The 20,092-nt window shown below is 59.7% G+C and overlaps 2 protein-coding genes across 3 annotated transcripts in view; both read left to right on the plus strand.

Annotated features, from left to right (window-relative positions):
• SHC2 (SHC adaptor protein 2) overlaps positions 1–1,528 on the plus strand; it is a 30,400-nt gene extending 28,872 nt beyond the window's left edge. For both annotated transcript variants that reach the window (XM_075535278.1, XM_075535287.1), the window contains one exon: positions 1,400–1,528. In XM_075535278.1, the coding sequence (XP_075391393.1) occupies positions 1,400–1,528 (129 nt within the window). The remainder of the gene's footprint in view (positions 1–1,399) is intronic.
• Positions 1,529–14,110: 12,582 nt separating this feature from the next.
• C2CD4C (C2 calcium dependent domain containing 4C) lies at positions 14,111–16,502 on the plus strand. The gene has a single exon (XM_075535299.1). The coding sequence runs from the start codon at positions 14,115–14,117 to the stop codon at positions 15,381–15,383; it is 1,269 nt and encodes a 422-aa protein (XP_075391414.1). The 5' UTR covers positions 14,111–14,114; the 3' UTR covers positions 15,384–16,502.
• Positions 16,503–20,092: the final 3,590 nt, after the last annotated feature.

Genomic DNA, 20,092 nt, shown 5'->3' on the forward strand with positions numbered 1-20,092 from the left:
TGAACCTCGGACAGACCTCTGGAATTCCTGGCACCCTTCCTCCCAAGGCACGTCCCAGGCCCGTGCCCAGCGTGATGGGGAACCACGCAGGCCTGGGGACTCCATGCCCTGGTAGCCCCGCCCCAGCAGAGGAAGTTATGGCCGTGCTGAGCTGTGGCTTTGCATCTGTCTGGGGCCCACCACGATGTCCTCATCCTCCCTCTCACGTTGGTCTCCGTCTCCAAGACCGAAGCCCCATCCCCATCGCCATCCTCCCCCACTGCCCCGTGTAACCACCTCCACGCCAAGGGCAGGGGTGTTTTGTTTCACAGTGGAGGGGCCAGAAGTGTGAGGTCAAGCCGGCTGCCGGACTGGCCTCGGTCCACAGGCTCTAGGGGCCAGTGTCCCGTGTCCACCGAGTAGCTTCTGGTGGTGGCTGAAGCTTCCTGGTCTGAGCAGCGTTGTCCGGATCCCTGCCTCCTTCTTTATAAAGCCACCTACTCTCTGGGTCTCTTGGGCCTGGAATGAGGCCCCCCTGGGTCACCTAGCAAGCAGCCCTGGCGGTGTTGCGGGTGACACGTTGGGCTGCTGAACCACGAAGCCGGTGGTTCGAGCCCACCAGGTGCTCCTTGTAGAAAGACGAGACTTTCCACTTCCGTGAGGACGGGCAGCCTCATGACACCCTGGGCAGTTCTACTCCACCCTCTAGGGGCTCTGTGAGGCGGCAGCGAGTTTGAGCTGTGAGGCCATGCAGTCTCCAGGCCCTACACTCAGTCTCCTTGGCAGAGACCCCTCCCCCTTTCCAAACAGGGCCACAGTCTCAGGCTTGGGGGTGGGGGGCGTGGGCGTGTCTTTAGGTGGTCACCACGCAGCCCACAGCCAGCTGCTTCCTGGAGCTGTGGGATTTGGAGGTTGTCTGGTCAGCAGGCCTCAGGCCTCCCTCTAGCTGTGGCGATGTGGGTACTTGCCAAACGTGGCTGGGAGGGGCTGAGCATGACTGGGAGGGGCCAGGCAGAGCTGGGAGGGGCCGAGCGTGACTGGGAGGGGCCAGGCAGGGCTGGGAGGGGTCAGGTGTGACTGGGAGGGGCCAGGCATGACTGGGAGGAGCCTAGCGTGATTGGGCGGGGCTGGGAGGAGCCGAGCATGACTGGGAGGGGCCAAGCGTGACTGGGAGGAGCCTAGCGTGATTGGGCGGGGCTGGGAGGAGCCGATCATGACTGGGAGGGGCCGAGCGTGACTGGGAGGGGCCGAGCATGACTAGGAGGGGCCAGGCGTGACTGGGAGGAGCCTAGTGTGATTGGGCAGGGCCAGTCCAGGCTGGGAGGGGCCGAGCGTGACTGGGAGCGGCCAGACAGGGCTGGGAGGAGCCTAGCATGATTGGGGAGGGGTCGAGCTGTACTGACGCTGTCACCCTCTGCAGGTGCGGACCAAGGACGTGCTGTTTGACAGCATCAGCCACCTGATTGACTACCACCTGCAGAACGGGCGGCCCATCGTGGCTGCTGAGAGTGAGCTGCACCTGCGGGGCGTGGTCAAGCGAGAGCCCTGAGTCAGCATTGCCAGGTGCGTAGCGGGGCTCCGCCCACCGGCTGGGCATGTCACGTGGGCCAACAGCTTGCTGGGCAGCAAGGAGGTCAGCAGTTCAAAGCCACCAGCCGCTCCGTGGGAGAAAGAGGAGGCCTTCCACTTCCTGAAAGTGTGACAGCCTCAGAAACGCCCAGGGGCAGTTCTTCCCTGTCCTATGGAGTCTCTGTGGGCCAGCATGGACTCCGCGGCAGGGGACATCGTGCTCGTGAAGTGGAGGGGCAGAGAAGAGGAAGGCCCTTGACGAGAGGACGGACACAGTGGCTGCAGCCACGGCCTCAGGCGCAGGAACGACTGTGAGGCTGGCGCAGAGCCGGGCTGCGTGTCGTTCCGTGGTGCAGGGGTCGCCGTGGGTCAGGACCGAATGGATGGCACCTGACGTCTGCAGCAACAGCAACAACACAAGCTTTTGAAAGCAGCCCCTCCCACTAGTTTCAGAAGACCCCATTTCCTTGGAAGGAGACGCTGCCCCCCTTCATCAGCAGTCGCTCCCCACCCCCTGCCCGATTAACCTGTGCTTCCTGTGGATGCATTTGTCCTGCACACTTCACATGAAAGGAGGCGTCCATTCTGTGACCTGCCACACAGGATTAAGGGGCCCTGGTGATGTAGTGCTTGCTCGCGGGGCTTCAATCCAGAAGGCTTGTTGTTGCCCTTGCCCAGACCCCGTGCACAACAGAAGGAAACCTTCCTCACAGCTGTTCCTGCACCTGAGCCCACAGATGCGGCCACTGTGCCTGTCCATCTCGTGGAGGGCCTTCCTCTTTCCCCTGCCCCCGCACCCCACTGTACCAGTCACGTCCTTCTCCGGGGACTGGTCTCTCCTGACATATGTCCACAGTATGTAAGATGAAGTCTGGCCATCCTTGCCTCTAAGGAGCACTCCGGTCCTATTTCTTCCGATACACATTGGTTTGTCCTTTTAGCAGTTCGTGGTACTTCAGTATTCTTCAAATGCATTGATTCTATGGTCTTCCTCATTCAACGTCCAACGTTCACATGTATAGGAGGCAATGGAGAACACCATGGCTGGGGACAGGTGCACCTGAGTCCTCCAAGTAACATCCTTGCTTTTCAATACTCTGAAGAGGTCTGTGCGGCAGCTTTACCTAATGCAATACATCTTTTGATCTCTTGACTGCTGCTTCCACGAGTATCGATTGTGGATCCAATCAAGACAAAATCTTAAAAAAAATTTTTCTCTCCCTCCCCCCATCCTCATGACCCCTTAATAAATGATAAATTATTATTATTTTCATATCTTACACCAACTGCTGTCTCTCTTCCCCCATGGCTTCTGTTGTTCATCCCCCTGGAGGGGTGTGTGTGTCAATCTTTGTGATCAGTTCCCCCTTCCTCCCCTCCTCTCCCCCCCCTTTCTCCTACCCTTCTGGTGTTGTCATTCCCACTCCTGTTCCTGGATTCCGTGCGTCCTGAACTCTTATCTATTATCTGTACCTGTGTACATGCTCCGGTCTAGTCCGAAGTGCGAGGCAGCATTGGGGTCAGGACAATGGTGGGTGAGGAAGCCTCAAGGAACCAGAGAAATATTGTGCGCTTCATTGGTGCTTTACTGCACCCTGATCGACTCATCCCTTCTCTGTCCAAGACAAAATCTTTGACAACTTCAACCTTTTCTTTATTTATCATGATGTTACCTGTTGGTCCAGTTGTGAGGATTTGGGTCTTATTTACATTGAGTTGTAATCCACACTGAAGGCTGCAATCCTTGATCTCCATCACCAAGTGCTTCAATTCTTCCTCACTTTCAGCAAGCAAGGCTGTGTCACCTGCTCACCAGAGGTTGTTAACAAGCCTTCCTCCAACCCTGATGCCACACTCTTCTTCATAGAATCCAGCTTCTCTGACGATCTGCTCAGCACACAGATTGAACAAGTATGGTGAAGGATACAAGCCTGCCGCACACCTTTCCTGATTATGAATCATGCAGTGTGTTCTGGTTCTGTTTGCACAACTGTCTCCTGATCCATGTACTAGTTCCAAATGAGCACAATGATGTGTTCTGGAATCCCCATTCTTTTCAAGGGGATCCACACTTTATTATTGTCCACACAGTCGAACGCCATGACACAGTCAAGGCAACACAAGTCAACGTCTTTCTGGTGTTCTCTGCTCTGAGCCAAGCTCCATCGGCAGCAGCAACGATACCCCTCGTTCCACGTCCTCTTCTGAATCCGGCCTGAACCCCTGGCAGCTCCCTGTCAGTGTACTGCTGCAACCGTTGGTGGATGATCTTCAGCAAACTTTTGATTGTGTTTGCTACCAATGGTCTCATTCTATAGTTTGAGCATTCTGTTGGGTCACCTCTCTTTGGAATGGGCACAAATGTGGATCTCCTCCTGTCAGTGGGCCAAGCATCCCTGGCACAGATGAGTGAGTGCTTCCAGCGCTGCACGAGCTGCTGAGACATCTCAGACGGTGCTCCAGCAGTTCCTGGAGCCTTGTTCCGGGCTGATGCTTCCAGTGCAGCTTGGCTTTCTTTCCTTGGCTCCATGGTCCCTGTTCATATGCTGCCTCCTGAAATCGTGGACTGTCGCCTGGTTCTTTCTGGTGCAGTGACTCTGTGTATCCTTTCCATCTTCTCTCCATGCTTCCTGCATTGGGCAACATGTCGCCTATGGAGTCTCCCCTGATTGTCACTTGAGGCTTGACTTTTTTCTTGCGTTCTTCAGCTTCAGATATATATGCTGAGTTGTCCTTCAATGCCAGGTCCTTGCACATTGTCCTTACACTATTTGGCTCTGCCTTCTCCAGCTGCCCTTTGAAGTTTTCTATCCAGCTCCTTGACTCCATCCTTTCCTCCACGTGCTTCTCAGCGATTAGCAGCAAGTTGGAGAGTCTCTTCCGACATTCATGCTGATCTTTTGTTCCGCAAGGCTGGCAGTTCAAAACTACCAGATGCTTTGTGGGAGAAGGGTGAAGCTTTCTACTCCTGTGAAGCGTGACGGTCTCAGAAACGCACCGGGGGCCGCTCTACCCAGTCCTATAGGGTTTCTAGGAGTCAGCACCCACTCTATGGCAGTGAGTTTGGTTTGGTTGTGTGGTGCAGTGGGCTAAGCATTTGGCGGCTCTGCGGAAGGTTGGCATGGCAGTTCAAGGCCACCAGGCACTCTGAGGGAGAAAGATTAGGCAGCATGTTTCCATCCTGATGGACAGCCTCAGGACTGGGAGTCGGGGGCAGAGGATGTGGTCATGTCTGGCTTCGCTCTCTGGGTGACGTTTTAAAGATCCATGGGGGAGGGGGGCTGTATAACAGAGGGGCTGATTCTAAGGGCTCAAATAGAAAGTAAATGTTTAGAAACTAATGATGGCGACATATGTACAAATGTGCTCGATAGCACCGATGTATAAGAGCTGTAAGATCCCCCAATAAAATAATCTTTAAAAAAGGAGATCCCCCAATTGCAGCACAGATGAGCGTGCTGGCTGAGCGGATGGCCCACCCTGTCTGTCCGTCCACCTGCTGACGGCCACGTGGTGTGTTTCTTCCCCCAAAGGTGTTTGTGGACGGACACATCACACTGGTGGCTGGGACAGTAGCAGCACCCCCACGCCCACCCTGTGGGCCCCAGGGACTGTGACGTTGCTGATCCCGAGTTTAGCCTAGAAGACAGCTGAGTGAGGTTGCGGTGTCATCCTGGGCCGCCCAGCAGGTCCTTCAGCCTGTGTAGCTGGAGCCCGAGCTCCCTGGGAGGGGAGCCCTTTGGTTGCCCCAAGGCCGAAGCCCAGGGCCAGATGGAGCTCCTGGGGAATCTAAACCTTGGGCCCAGGTGGTTCTGGCACGGGGTGGTTGTCTCGGTCAACTCCTGACCTCTGCTTCCCTCTCTTCTCAGGTCGGGGTCTCACGGTGCCTGCCCTGTTCCCAGAGCTCCCCGTGGCCTTATGAGCTCTCAGCCTCTTGGACCAGGCCAGGCGGGAACCGCTGCGGTCTCTCCCTCTTTCCGCATGAGCATCTGGAATCGCCCACCTCCGCTAGCCCTTGGGCATGGGGCACGGCCAGCTGGCCTCCACCCTTCGCCTGAGGGAGGCTGTGTATACCAAAGACAGAACCTCTTCTCGCCTTTAAGAACCTATTGAAAGTGGCCCTTGGGTGCCAGATCCGTCTGAGGCCCCTTGTGGGGCCGGGATGCCTCACGCCTCTTTCTCCAGGGCTACATTCTCTTTCTTGCCTGAGAAAGTGAGGGGACCCCGTGAATTCTTCCCTGGCTGCCTCAGTTTCTCCTCCTGACAAACTGGGTACACAGTTGCCTTTGGGGTTGGGGAGAATTAAGGTGCTTTGGGGTTCTCAGGCCTGATACATGCTGATGTTGCAGCTGGGGCCACCTCGTGGTTCCCCTGGGATGAAGGGGGGGCTCCCTGACTGTTAGTGGGAGCCCATGGTGTGGCCCTGCCCAGGTGGACAAGCTAGAAGAGGATGTGTCTGCCAGCTAGCTTGCCCACCAGCTTCTTCATCCTTCCAGCTGCGCCCCCACCCCCGGGGGACAATTGAAATCTGGTTGGAATTATACCTGGGATTGACCACAAGGAGCCAAGCTGTTGGGGGCACATCAGGGACTCGCCCAGAGGGTGGCGGGCTAAGCACCCAGGTGGGAGTTGAGGAGAAAGCTTGAGGATGAAACTGGGCCCCCACATCTGGCCTCCTGGAACCCAGAGAGAGCTGGATCTGGGGGTGCCCTTGGTGTGGGCATAGGGGACGGTACGACGACATCTCTTAGACACCCCCTAATTTTTTACCCTGATAGAAAGCACATTCCGACTTCCTTATTAAATGTACCCCTCCCTTCTCTTTGAAAGCACCCTGATTCATCGTCCAGTGCTCCAGACCCCTCTCTTTCACAGGTGCCCTAAATACCAGCCTCTCCGCACATCTCCCCTCAACGTGACTTGACTTCCCAGTCGTTTGTGTTCTTGAGACGTTGCTAGTCCTCTGGGACCACGCCCCCCTGCCCCACCCCAGCCCTCCTCTTCTATCTGGCCCCTTGACTTCAGTTTCAAACACCCTAGTTTGTATTCTTTGTCTCCTCCCACATTTTTTTCTGGTCTTCCCCCCACTCCAGAGAGACTTCCCTCCCCCTGGGCCTGACTCTAACACCTGCCACAGGCATGGTGGCTTCTCTCTCCAGGAGGGTCCCTGCTGGGCTCACATACATGTCACAGGAGAGGGAAGAGGCTGCTCAGGGTCTCCATCTCTGGGTAGGGGAATACCGCCCATCCAGTTGGCAGGCCCCCTCCCATAGGTTGGGGGTGCCTGTCCTAGGGCTATGAGAAGTAAGAGCCCCTCTGGTCTGTTCTTCATGAGGCAGAACTAGGAGGGGACATGGGTGTCCTCAATGTCAGAGACCTTGCTGAGAGCCATTCACACACCCACCCATCATTTCACCTACCAATCCACCCACCCCTCCACCCAATTCATCTACTTTCTCACCTACCAAGCCATCCATCACCCTGACAATCCATCCAGCAGTCTAACAACCCCCCACGACTCCCTTCATTGGTCTTTCCCTCCATTCCTGCACCCACCCACCCATTCCTCCACGATTTCATCCAACCATCGGACAAACGCATGCCCCTCATCCAGCCACCTGCCCACCGACCCACCCACCATTCCAGTGACTGATCCAGCGACCACCACTCACCCACTCAGTGGTCCAGTCACCCAATCATCCATCACTCCACCTGTCAAACAGCCACACCCCCTCCACCCAGCCTTTGTTAGGGTCCTTCCTCTGCCCATTTGTCCCTCCGTCCCTCTATTCACCCTGACTTTCTTCATTCCATCTCTCAACGTAACAACCTTCCATCCATCTATCCTTCTGTGTATCGACTCGCTCACCTGTCCTCCCTCCATCTTTCCATCCATCCCCTTGACCATCCTTCTTAAGCCTGCAGGACGCTCTTGTCTCCAGGACCTCTTGCAGGCACCTGGAGGCAACCATGACCAAGACCTGCCTGCCCTCCTGCAGCGAATTGTCCAGGGACGTTACTCAGTGGGCCCCACTGCCGGGTGTGGGAAGGGTTCCCCTGATGCTTAGAGTGACCAGGAGGTCCTGGAGGGCTCCCCTGCAAGAATGACCAGGGGCTGGGGTGAGGGTACAGCCCCAAGTGGTGAGGGCAGCAGCCTGGTACCCCAAGAGGCACATGCAAAGGCTCTGTCGTGTGGAATGGAGGTTGCTCAGGTGCAGAGGGTGCCGGCATGGCTCGATGTGAGGCCGGCGGGTGGAGCAGGGGCAGAGCACACCGCTGGATCAGGCTCCCCGACAGAGCTGCTGGGGGCTTGAGGCTGGCATGGAGGGAAGCTCAGATTCTAGGGAGACAAGAGTGGAGTCTGAACTCCACTCCATCCATTCACCCGCTCACTCAGCATCCTCTGTCCTCTAGGCCCAGCCACCCCCACTGCGGCGTGGCTGAACTCTGCAGGAATTAGGGGTCCTCGATCTCCCCACTCTGCAGACAAGCATAAGGCAACCCAGTGAGACAGATGACTGTCCCACACCAAGGCTACCCAGAGAGGGAATTCAAGCCCCAACTTGCTCCGGGCCGCTCTCTGAGTCAGGGGAGCCTCTGGTGCCCCGTAAGATGTGGGCTGGGAGCTGCAGCCCCATTCTACTGTCCAGCAACTGCTCAACCATTCCTCCTGGTCCTTAGGGAGGCTGGGGAGGGGGCGGGAGAGACCTGGCACTGACCTGGTTCTGGCCTAGCCATCGGGCTACCTGGAGAAGCCCCCCTGCCCTCTGCAGGTGCTGTGGTGGAGGGGCAGACTAAAGGACGTTCACGCCCCCACCCTGTGAGTCAGTCACGCAGCTGCAGGAGAGATGTGGCTCCTCTCTCATGCTTCCGTTTCCCCGTCTGAAGACAGGGGTGGCAGTCTCATGGGGTTTCTTAGGGTGCACTGGGCTGGGTCCCCCCACCCCCACTGTTTTCCTGTGGGCTGCTTAGTGCTGCTGGGGCTGGGGATGTGCTCACAAGCTCTGTGGCTTCAGCCCCTCACCCCCAAGTTCTTCCACTGTGTGCCTCCATTTCCCCTCCTGGTGAGGCTGTCAAGGATCACAGCTTCAACAACCCTGCTTAGGGTGGCTGTGTGTCTGAATCAGCCCGATGGCATTGGGGTCCGGGGGACCTCTCCCTGCGGCTGATTCTTGGCTTGCATGACTGGGACTGAGGACCAGGCCGGAGGGCTTAGCCAGTCTGGGCTCTGCGCCTCCACTGGTGCCTGCTGCCGCAGCCTGGGTGGCAGGGTTAGTGGCAAAGGCTGGGTTACTAGGGATGCTCACAGCCTGCCACCCATCCTATCTTCCCGTCCGGGCCTCAGTTTCCCCAGGCTCTGGAGTGCCTCCCCTCTTTGAGCTCGTGTCCCTCAGTGAGACAGGGAACCCCGATGTCCACCGCACTCTCTTGAGGGCCCACTGAGTTGCTTTGCAGATCTCAATCCTCACCTCGGCCCTGCGAGAGGGGACCGAGACCCAGAGAGGCGCCAACACTGGCCCCAAGCTACACAGCCACGGCGCGTGGCCCCAACGGGTCGGCCCGCCAGATGGCGGCTCTGAATTGCCTGCCTCCTTCTAACCCACGGATGGGGGAGGAACCCCCATACCCAGGCCTCACCCTTCCTCAGGAGGTGGGGGACTGCCCTCCGCCGGCCTCTAGCCCACCCCACCAGGCAATGGGGCAGCCACCCCACCCTAGGCTGAGCCACGTCTGCTGGGGTCAGGGCGCTCCCTGACCCATCTTTCCAGCAGGTACTTCTGGAAGAGTCCCCGTGTCAGGCTTGGGCTTTGGGGACATGCAGGGACAAGATGGTAGTGGTCTTCTCCTGGCCCAGACCCGGTAGAGAAAAAGGACTTCAACCAAGTGATTGCACTAGGCCTTTTTTCTTTCTTAATTGTGTGGTCAAAGTTTGTACCAAGGTCATGTTTCCCTTGAACAATGGCGCCTGGAGATCCATGTGCTACATTGTGTCCACAGCCTCTGTCCTTTGTTCTCCTGGTTCCAGTTTCCGGTGCCCTCGCTTCCGGAACCCCTAATCTTCTCATCTTTGCTTTGGAATAAAGGTTGACTTTTTCCCGACTCAGACCGGAAGGTTGTTTACTTTGAAATGCAGCCCCCACCTCATGGGTCATCCTGCACCCCGCATTTCGTGTATCACGCTGCTGTTGTGTTTCAGGGTGATCTGTGGGGCGTGTTGTGGTTCAGAGTTGAAAGGGTATCTCTGGGGGGTAGACTCAGGGAGGTCCCGGTCTCAGCCGTCCACTGGGTCTGCCCCCCCACACCTGTTTTTAGGATGTGAGGTTTGCACTGCATTTTTCTTCTGTTCTGTGTGGGGGTCAGGTGGGCCTGGCAGCGGGGCCCCCTCTGCTTCTTCCGCCCTTCGGCAGCTGAGGCCGTGGCTCTAGTGGGCCTCCGGCTGGATGGATTGTGCTGTTTCTTCTCTGTGGCTTGATTTCCTTCTCACGCTCCGGCGCCTGGGGAGGGGAGACCAAGAGTTGGACTTTAGGTGGGTGCTCACAGCGTTTAAATCCCCGGGGGGCTCTCACTTTACTGGGGTGCAGAAGGTGAGCTTTCCGAGCTGTGGCATGCCGGTTATCCCCTGAGACGCAAGTTCTACGCCTTTCAGCCTAGAACACCGACATGGAACGGTGTTCGGTGATGTCTGAGCGGTATCTCTTACTGCGTCCTTTATAAATATAGGTGCCTGCAACCCCATGTCTGTCCTCACACACACACACGGATACTTTCTTCTGTGTGCGCCCGTGTCTGCTCGCACACCGTCAGACCTGCAGCCATGGGACCGCAGTCTTGTCTCGTGGCCACTGCTGGTGTGGTCACCAGCAGCTTCGTCAGCACCAGTGTCCTGCTCCTTCGAGGGCTTCTCAGCGCATGGCTACTCGGCTCACCCTGTTCCCGTGACACCCTTGCTCGCTGACTCTCCCCATCACCACGGGCAGCAAGTGTTTATGAGCGGGGATGGGCACCCCTGTACCCCCACCCACCCCGTGTCCTTCCACGTCTAGTCTTACCTTCCTATAAAAGAGGGGGTCCCCTCCCGTTTGTCCTTGTGTCCTGGTCTTATCTCACGCGGCCTCCAGGCCCGTTCGTGTTGTAAGAGCATTGTCCTCTGTGGTGGTCCCCAACCCCAGCCCTGACCCGAATGCATCGAACGTCACTGTCCACCCACCCCATGGGCCCTGCCCTGCTCCTCCCCGCCACGCTTTCCTTGTCATGAATAAAGCAAGGTGAATGCAGGACTGCACCTGGATCTCCCGTCTGTGTCGCTTCCCTTAGCTCCCCAGGGCATGTCCCTAGGCCTGGGGTTGCTGGCTCTAGGCCTTTCTGTTTTTGGGCATTCAGCCTTTGGCACCGCGGCATTCCCACCAGGGCGGGGTGGGAATTGGGAATGGGACCCGTTTCTGTCGTCGCCCTCACGGTTGTGGTACTGTGTTTTTTCCACCTGTGTGCTCGCCTCCGTGGGACGTCCTCATTTGCCAGGCCCTTGACCCGCTTTATGATGGTATCGTCCATCTGTTAGTAGATTGTTGGCTTTTTCTAATGATTTTGGAGACTAGTTACTCTTTCGATAATGTCTTCAGGAGCCCAGTAGGTGCTGCATCATCAACCACAAGGCCAGCAGTTCGAATCCACCAGCCCCCCTGCAGGAGAAAGAGGAGGCTGTCTGCTCCCATGAAGACCGACTCCCTCAGAACCCCCAGGGAGCAGTTCTCCTCTTTCCCAGAGGGTTGCTTTGAATTGGAATCAGGCTGATGACCAGGGTGGGGTGTGGCTGTGCACACATTTAAAATTTTATTAGGTCCCATTTATCCATCATGTCTCCTTCTATTTGTGTATTGGTTGGAATATACACTCTTTTTTTTCTTGTGCTGTTGTTGTAATGTACTTGATCTTTTATTTTTTTAACATTTATTAGGGACTCATACAACTCTTATCACAATCCATACATATACATACATCAATTGTATAAAGCACATCTGTACATTCTTTGCCCTAATCTTTTTTTCCTCCTCTTTTCTTTTTTTACATTTTATTAGGGGGATCTTTTATTTTTTAAAGAAAGATTCTGTCTTTTGGTTTTCTCCTTAAGTTTTCTTCCAGGGCTTGGATGGTTTTATTATTATTATTTTGAGAAACAGTTTCACGGGCCTCTACGTCCCATATCATACAGTTGAATCATTCACGCGTCTTAAGAAGACTCGGGTCGTCACCGCAGCCCATTTCAGAACATTTTTTTCTTGTATTCCTTTAAACGCCCATCTCCCCTCCCCCGCCCCACCCCGCCTTTAGGCCAGGGGCCAGCACACATTCGAGAAGGGAGAGCCCATCCTATCCCATCACATCCCACTTTAAAAGTGATTCGAGAACCGTGAATACATTTTCACAAACAAGTGAAATCGCCATTAGCTGAACAGCAGCCTTTGAAATATTTCCAGTTTCACTTAAGAGCCATAGGAGCAAGCCCAAAGTGCCCCCCACACCCCCCAGGCTCCTGGGCCACAGTTTTCCATTGGGAATCTAGGACGCTAAGGACCTGGCTCTGTCGTCCTTGTGGGCATGGTTGTTGGGCACTCCTGGGGCTTTAACAGTTAGGTCTTTGGCCCCTTGCGAGTGTGTTTCTGTGTATGGTCACTACCTGTCGGGACTGACAACACAGCAGTGAGTTGGAGGTTTTGGGGGTTTGGGTGTACGGGGTGAGACACGGGTCCAGTTTCACAGACATGCCTTCGGGTACTGGGGAGCTGTTCTAGAACCTTCCTCACAGAAACACAGCAGCTGATGACATGTGGCTGATCCAGGCCACCAGGGCACTGCCTGCTCGCCTCCCCCCATGAGAAAGCACCTGGTTGCTCTGGGAGAAAGTGGGGCCGGCTCATGTTGGGGTGGGGTGGGGGTGGGGGTAAGCAGACAAGGGCCTCTTGGAGGAATCTCTGCCCTCAGGAACCTGTTTCGCTCTAAACCCTCCCTCCCTCTCTCCAAGGACCTGGGAGGTTGACTGAGCAGCCATCCCCAGCCTGGCTCAGCAAGCCTGGGTGTGAGGACATTCCAGGAAGAGGGAGGCTGGTGGTCGTCATGGAGTGACGTGTCAGGCATGTGCCTGCTCTGGTCAGGTGTCATGGCTCCTTGAACGGGCACCGGATGCAGGACTGGCCATCCTGGAGGGAAACCGAGGCTGGTAGGGGGTCCTTCAGGTGGGCGAACCTGGGACCCCCTCCTGTGAAGAGACAAGAAGGGGGGCTCCTCCTTCTTAGACTTTGGTACCAGGACGCAAGGGCTGGAACGCAGGCGCCAACCGCTGTCTGGGGACTCTCAGGGCGCTGAGCTCGTGTTCCTTAAGAAATCATTACCTCTATGGCCTTTCCTTCCGGGGAACCCCCCCGCCCCAACTCCGCACTCCACTGCTTTCACCCTCTGTACACTGGGAGAGCAGTAGCAAAGAGCCATTGCTCTCCGTGGGGACCACAGAGCTTGCGCGGAGAACCCACAAACCTAGCAGCCACGGTCATTACGACAATTATCTCATTACTCATCCTTCTCTAGAGAAGGGACCACACCGAGTTGGGGAGGGACGGAGACTCCGGGTCTCGGGTAGGCGGGGCTGTGCCTAATTAATCAGGTTCCCCAGCCCAAGGCGCCCAGGTCCTGGCGCGGTCCCTTCCTGCGCCCTGCGGTGGCGGTGGCGGTGGGGGGCTGGGAGGGAGACCGCCCCGCCCTCGGGTCCTGGCCCGGCCCCGGGATGCTGCGCTGGGCGACCGTACTAGGTGGAATACGGCGGCGGCTGGGCGGCTTCCCGCCGCCGCTGGTGAATGATTCCAACTGCGCCGCCGCCGCTGCTGCTCCTGTGAAGCCCGGCCGCATCCCCGCGCCAGCCTCCTGCCCGGGTGCCGAGACCCCTGCGTCCCGCGGGACAGACCCCAGCCTCAGGCCATCCCTGGACAGGTGAGTTCAGGACCCTCCGCCGCCACCGCGGGGGCTGCCAGGACCCCACCCCCACCTGGAGCTGAGTCCAATGGGGAGGGGGCGAGGCGGGGGGCTGGGGGTGTCAGCTCACTGTGCCGCAGTCCCCCAGACTCAATGTCGTCCCCGGGCGGCCGCCCCCGCCCCCGCCCGTGCCTGGATCCTGGGCTCACTGAGCAGCCACAGGTGGGAACGGGGGGGGGCGGGGCTGGAACACCCGGGGGAGGCCCCCCGTCTTTTCTGGGCACGACGAACACCCCAGTAGACAGCGCTTCCTTAGACTGATAATTGGGGGTGACCGGGGAGGGGCACACTCCCTTGCGACGCCTGCTCCCTCAACCCGAGCGCCGCCCCCACCTCTCTGGGTTTCGCTGTAAGTTGAGCGCGAGACCGCTCTGGGGAGGTCAGGGGCGCACCCGGCAACCCATCCTGGGTGCCCCCCAACGACGCTCCGTTGGCCTGCGGGCTGGGCAGGACCCTCGGGGGACGGCCCTCTCCGCGGGCCTGAGCAGGTGCCCAGGCCCCGCGCGGTCCCCTGACCCTGGCCTCTCTCCGCAGACGCCGCCGCCATGCGGAAAACCAACGTGTGGTTCCTGGAGCGGCTCCGGGGCTCCGGCGACAACGGCGCCTCCCGGGGCGAGGCGAGCGACAAGGGCCCCAAGGCCCCCCTGTACAGCAACGTGCTCACGCCCGACAAGATCCCCGACTTCTTCATCCCCCCCAAGCTGCCCGCCAGCCCCGCTGAGGCCGAGCCCCCCGCCGCCGAGCTGGGCGCGTCCGCGTCGGAGCAGAACCTGGCCGCCGCGCCCCGCCGCGCCCCGCGCAGCCCGCGTCTCCCCGCCAAGCTGGCGGCCGAGAGCCGGAGCCTGCTGAAGGCGGCCACGCGCCACGTCATCCAGATCGAGAGCGCGGACGACGCGCCCGCCGACGAGGCGGCCGAGGGCGCCGCACCCCCGGGCCCCCGGGGCGCCATGGCCCTGCCCGCGGTGCCCAAGGCGCAGACCTCCTACGGCGTCGCCACACTGGCCGAGAGCCCGCACACGCGCCGCAAGGAGTCCCTCTTCCACAGCGAGCACGGGGCGCTGGCCCTGGTCACCTCCCCGGGCTCCGCGCGTCGCCGGGCGGCCCCCAAGGCCAACAGCGGCGGCGGCAACGGCTCGGCCCGGGAGGCGTCGGGCGCGGCCCTGATGAGCCCCGGGCGGTACTTCAGCGGCGGCGAGAGCGACACGGGCTCCTCCGCCGAGTCGTCCCCGTTCGGGTCCCCGCTGCTGTCGCGCTCTGTGTCGCTCATCAAGGGCTTCGCGCAGGACAGCCAGGCCAAGGTGAGCCAGCTGAAGCACTCGGTGGGCCGCCACGGCTCCCTGTCGGCCGACGACAGCACGCCCGACACCAGCCCCGGGGCGCGCCGCCGCCTGAGCCGCCGCGCCGCCACGCCCGAGCCGGGCCCGGAGCCGCCGCGCGCGGAGCACGCCGTGCGCTTGGGCCCGCGGGGCAGCGTGCGCCTGCTGGCCGAGTACGAGGCGGCCCAGGCCCGGTTGCGCGTGCGGCTGCTGGCGGCCGAGGGCCTCTACGACCGCTTGTGCGACGCGCGCAGCATCAACTGCTGCGTGGGGCTGTGCCTGGTGCCCGGCAAGCTGCAGAAACAGCGCAGCACCATCATCAAGAACAGCCGTCACCCCGTCTTCAACGAGGACTTCTTCTTCGACGGGCTGGGCCCGGCCAGCGTGCGCAAGCTGGCGCTCAGGGTCAAGGTGGTCAACAGGGGCGGCAGCCTCAAGCGGGACACGCTGCTGGGCGAGAAGGAGCTGCCCCTGGCCACGCTGCTCCCCTTCTTGTGAAGGACACCCCTCCCCCCTCGGCCTGGCCTCCTCTGCCTGGCCAGTGCCCCCCACATGCCCTGCGATGAGCTGCCCCTCACCACCCTATTCCTCTTCTTGTCAAGCCCCCTCCTCCCCTCCCCACCCAGCACTCCCTCACTGCTGGGGGAGGAGCTGCCCTTGACCACTGCTTGCCTTCTTGTAAGGTTCCCCTGCCCGCCCAGCCCCTCCTGCAGGTGGGATCCCCTCTAGCTGGGCTTGACCCTGATGGGGGCAGGGCTCCTGAGCCCAGAGAGGGATGCTCAGTTGCATGGATATTCAAGAGCTGGGAGGAGGAAGGAGACCTGCCCTGCCTGAGTCATTCCCACGCACCAGAGCCTACAGCATAGGGTAGGACACCCCAGTGAGTTTCCGAGGCTGTTGGTCTTCCCGGGAGCAGACAGCCTCTTATTTCTCCCGAGGAGCAACTGGTGGATTTGAACTGCCGCCTTTGTGGTTCGAAGCCCATCCTCCTCTGTTGATGGTGCACAGCAAGATGGAAGCCAGCCCTGTCCTGCATCAGCCCCTGGTGCTGGCAATGGGGGACCCGATAGACAGCTGCTGTGAGGGTAGGGGGGCAGGGTCTCATGTTCTGGGCCTCCTGGACCTCCTTTCCTCACAGAGTTCTGAAGGGAGACAGGAAGGCATGGCTGTGGTCAAGGTCAGTCCAAGACTGACTGGCATCTTGCGCTGCAGAGCGTAGTGTGGCGCGACCCCTCCGAGGAGCTGGGCTGCTGCCCGAGCCCCCAGAGAGGGGGGCTAGCTTTGGGCCAGTGGTCACTTCACAGGGGGTAGGCAGGAAGAGAGCGTGCAGCCCCCACTCTCTGGCCCTGAGCTCAGAGTAGAAGGGCCCCAGAGTGAGGCAACCCCCGCTTGCCTCTGTCCCCTGTCCCATGGCTGTACTTTGTGCCTGCTGGATGGATCATTGGGACCACCCTTGCTGTGTGTGTGTGTGTGTGGGGGGGGTGCTCAGAAGTTACCCAGAGCGCCACTTGCTGCCCCACCCCCAACTCATTCCTCCCTGTCCCCAGGGCCTGGGGGCTGCCGCCTCAGCCCCATCTGTCCATCCTCTGCCCAGGGCCCCTGGCTTTGGTGACCTGTCTGTGCTTTGTAACCTAGGCCCAGTGCTGGACAGCCACAGCCTAGGGTGGGAGAGTGGGGGCGGAGCTAGGGGCAGGCTGGGGAGTGGAGCCCCCTGGCCAGGGGGTAGGTTGCATGGCTTGACTGCTTTTTTCATGAATTTATGCGTTTGGAGGCTGGAGGGGGGCTGTTGAGGAAGATACTCCTCCCCTCGAGTCCATGTGGACTCACAGAGGCCCTGCAGGACAGAGCAGGACTGCCCCTGCTGGTTCCCAGGGCTGTCACCCTGCATGGGGACAGACGGCCTCTTCTCTCCGACCGGTGGGTGATCTCAGGAACTGGGGCCTGGCCAAGCCAACCCTGCAGCATGGGCCTCACCCCTGCTGGGCATGGTGGACTGGGGGAGTGGGGGGCTTCCGGAATACTGGGATGTTTGCCTCCCCTTCACCCTGGGGAGACCAGATCCTTGGTGGGGGTCTGTGAGTCTGGGTGAGACAAAGGGGGAGACGTTATGTGCTGGATGTGACCCCCTGCCGTGACCCCCCTCCTGATCTCTGCTGGGACCCTGCTCCTTTCTCTCTGCTCTGGGACTCTGGAGTCTCCCCTTCCTGCTGGAGTTTGGGGGTCTGTAAGGTGGAGTCTCATGGGGGCCCAGAAGGAGGGGCCCCACCTGGAGTTAAGCTCTTGTGGCTGCCCACCCCCTCCCTTTCCTGCCCCCCCACCCTCCTCTCAGAGGGTCCCCGTTTTATATAACCCCCGCACTGTTTAATATCTTTGTGTTTGGAGTTGACTGTGGGTAATTCTCTAAGAGCTCCCCCCCTCCAAGTGTGTTTGTTTATAAATGCCGTTTTTAGTGCAATAAAGGTGTTTCTGGAATGTGGGGGCGGAGAGCTGCCTGCGCCACTGTTTAATAACAAGACAGGAATTTCACCTTGAATCCCAGGCTGAACGGGGCCCCTGGGGTGATCCCAGATCCGTCTTCCTGCTCTGTCAGACCCCACGCCTCCTCCCTCCTGCTGGCGAGGAAGGCAGGGACCGCCGTCGGGAAGCCCCCAGACCCTGTCACAACCTTGCCGATCATTCAACATCCGTGTTACACTCGACAGCCTCTCACTGCGGCCGCCCACAGGTCCCAGTTGGAAGGCAAGGAGCCCGAGTGGCTCAGCAGCCTGCCTGGGGCGTGTCTCTGCTGGCAGCCAGGATCTGAACCCAAGCCCCCACGCGGCCCGGGGAGAAGGGGGCCAGGACTGCATCTCTTGGGCTCTGTTTACTTGGGGTTGGAAACTTGGACATGGGGTTGCCTCTCTGGAGCCAGGGGCTGCTGAAGCTGGGGAGAAACCCCGACTAACCAGGAGGCCGGCCCCTGCCCTCACCCCCTGCAGCCTGGAGACCCTCAGGCCAGCGGCAGGGGAGAGAGCCTGGTGCCCAGCTCTGCTGGGCTGTTCCCTCGCCTGGAAGGACCTGTCTTGTAGCTTCAGCAGGGTGACACCTTCTCTAGTCCCCCAGCCCCCTCGACTCACACATTGTCACTGTTGTCGGGACAGGCCTGTCCCAGACACCAGTGAGGATGGCCAATCTGGACTACAGGGGCGTCACTGGGCCATGGGGTGGGGTGGGGGCTTGGCAAGTGGGTGAGTGATGGACCAGCACCGCCTGTCCCCCAGCCGCCCCCTCCTGGGGGGTTGCTGAGCTGGGGGGATGGGCTCACAGTGGTGGAGAGGTTCCACCCACACCCCCATGGTGGTCTCCATTTATACTGGGCTTTCTTGAGGAAGGAGCGGTCCCTGCGACCTTCGCTCAACAAAGCACACTGGGCAGGGAGGGAGTCAGAGATGGGGGGGGGGGGCTCCAGCCAGCTGGCAGAGGGGAAATGACGCGGGAGCTTCCACCCCCTGCTCAGCAGCACCGCTGTTCCCGCAGGCCCAGGCCAGCCCCCCACCGCAGTGGCCCATACTTCAGTCTCTCCAGGCCTCCGAGCGCAGTGAGCAGGGGCCCAGAGCGGCCCCCACCGCAGTGGGCAGGCAGATGAGCTGCGGTGAGGAGGCCGTTGTCCCGGGAGGTGTTGCCAGGGCAACCGGGCGCCTTCCTCACACTTCCTCCCAGTTGCTTGGCCCTAGGCCGCTCGTGTGTGCGCATGTGTGTGCGCGTGTGGCTGTGTGTATGTGTAGTGGCGTGTGTATGACCTTCATGAGAGGGCCAGTGTGTATGTGTGTGTGTGTGTGTGTGTGTGTGATGGTGTATATGCATGTGTGTCTGTGTGTGTTCGAGTGTGAATGGTGGCGTGTGTGTGCACCCAGGCACGTGTTGAGTGTATGTGCCTGTGTGCGCTCGCGTGTGTCTGTATGAGTGTGTGCCTGTGTGTGTGCCCGACAGTGAGCTCTTCTTCCTTCCTCCCTCCTCGTGGCACACCTGGGCCCCCAGGACTTCAGGTCTCAGGCACATCACTGTGGGACTAGCCCAGGGTCAGCAGGGTCAAGGGCTGATGCTCGCTCTGTCCGTCGCATGTGGGATCCAGCAGTGTCTGAAGCCCAAAATCGCACAAGATTCCCAGGACCAAAGCGCTGCTGCTTTTCCTAACTGCAAGCCTAAGCCTGAGATAAGCTAACCCTGGCCCTGGCCCTGGCCCCACCCCCTAACTACTAAGCCCTTAGCCCACCACTCAAGCCATCGGACTTTTAGTTCCCTCCCAAACATCACCGGCTTCCTCATCTCTAAATAGTATTTTTATTTCCCTCCCTAAGAGCCAGGGCGCCTTGAGCTGCCAGCCAGAGGAGGTTCCCGGCGGTGGCAGCAGGCTGCAGGGAAGCCAAGCCCGGTGGCCTGGCGGCGAGGAAGATGCTGATTGGAGGCCAAGAGCCTCCCAGGCTGGGGCTTCGAGCAGCCTGGCGCCAGGGAAAGGCCCCACCCCACGGGGCAAGGAGGAAAGGAAGGGACCTTGAGACCAAGCCTCCTTGGAGGCAGCCTGCCTGGAACAGGACTCAGTTTCCCCCACTGTGCGATCCAGGGACCCGGACCCCGAATCGCCCTGCGGTACAGAGCCCAGAGGCGGGAGGCTTTCTAGGGCCGCCGTCGGTCTCCGCAGAAGCGGCTGCCACCTACCTCTTCTGCCACCGAGTGGACGGGTTGGTGCAAACCTCTGGCCTTTTGCCTGAGCAGGTGAGCGCGCCACTGATGCGCCACCAGGGCTTCTGATGGAGAGATAGGGGCGGGACTCCAGGCCTGCCTGTGCGCTCCTCTGGACACCCAGTCTGTGAACCTCACTTACCGCGCCTGCTTTGGCTCCCACGTTCCCCTACTCGTGGCCTCTGCAGGCCTGGCTCATATCCCACCCTGCGTTCCCTCTCCAACAGCGTCCGTCCTCCTGAACCCCAGCCTAGCGCCTCCACTCCTCCGGGGCCTGGAGCCCCAGCGCTGACATTAGGGGGGCGGGAACTTTCTCCCCCGTAGGCCCTCCCTCCGCAGAATCTCGCAAGGCCGCGGGGACCCACGAGGCTGTGTCGCATTGCCCTTTGGCCCCCAGCCCACGCCTATACCAGCAAGTCATCGCCCAAGCGGTCCGGGCTGCCCCCAGCCCCAGGGTGGGATTCAATTAAGCTGGATTTCTTCTTGAT

The sequence above is a fragment of the Tenrec ecaudatus genome, chromosome 1 (assembly GCF_050624435.1).
Source record: "Tenrec ecaudatus isolate mTenEca1 chromosome 1, mTenEca1.hap1, whole genome shotgun sequence".
In the NCBI taxonomy this organism is placed as follows: Eukaryota; Metazoa; Chordata; class Mammalia; order Afrosoricida; family Tenrecidae; genus Tenrec; species Tenrec ecaudatus.

What these genes read in the sequence shown, in the direction of transcription:
- C2CD4C (XM_075535299.1), top strand. Translation starts at nt 14,115, where the DNA reads ATGCGGAAAACCAACGTGTGGTTCCTGGAGCGGCTCCGGGGCTCCGGC.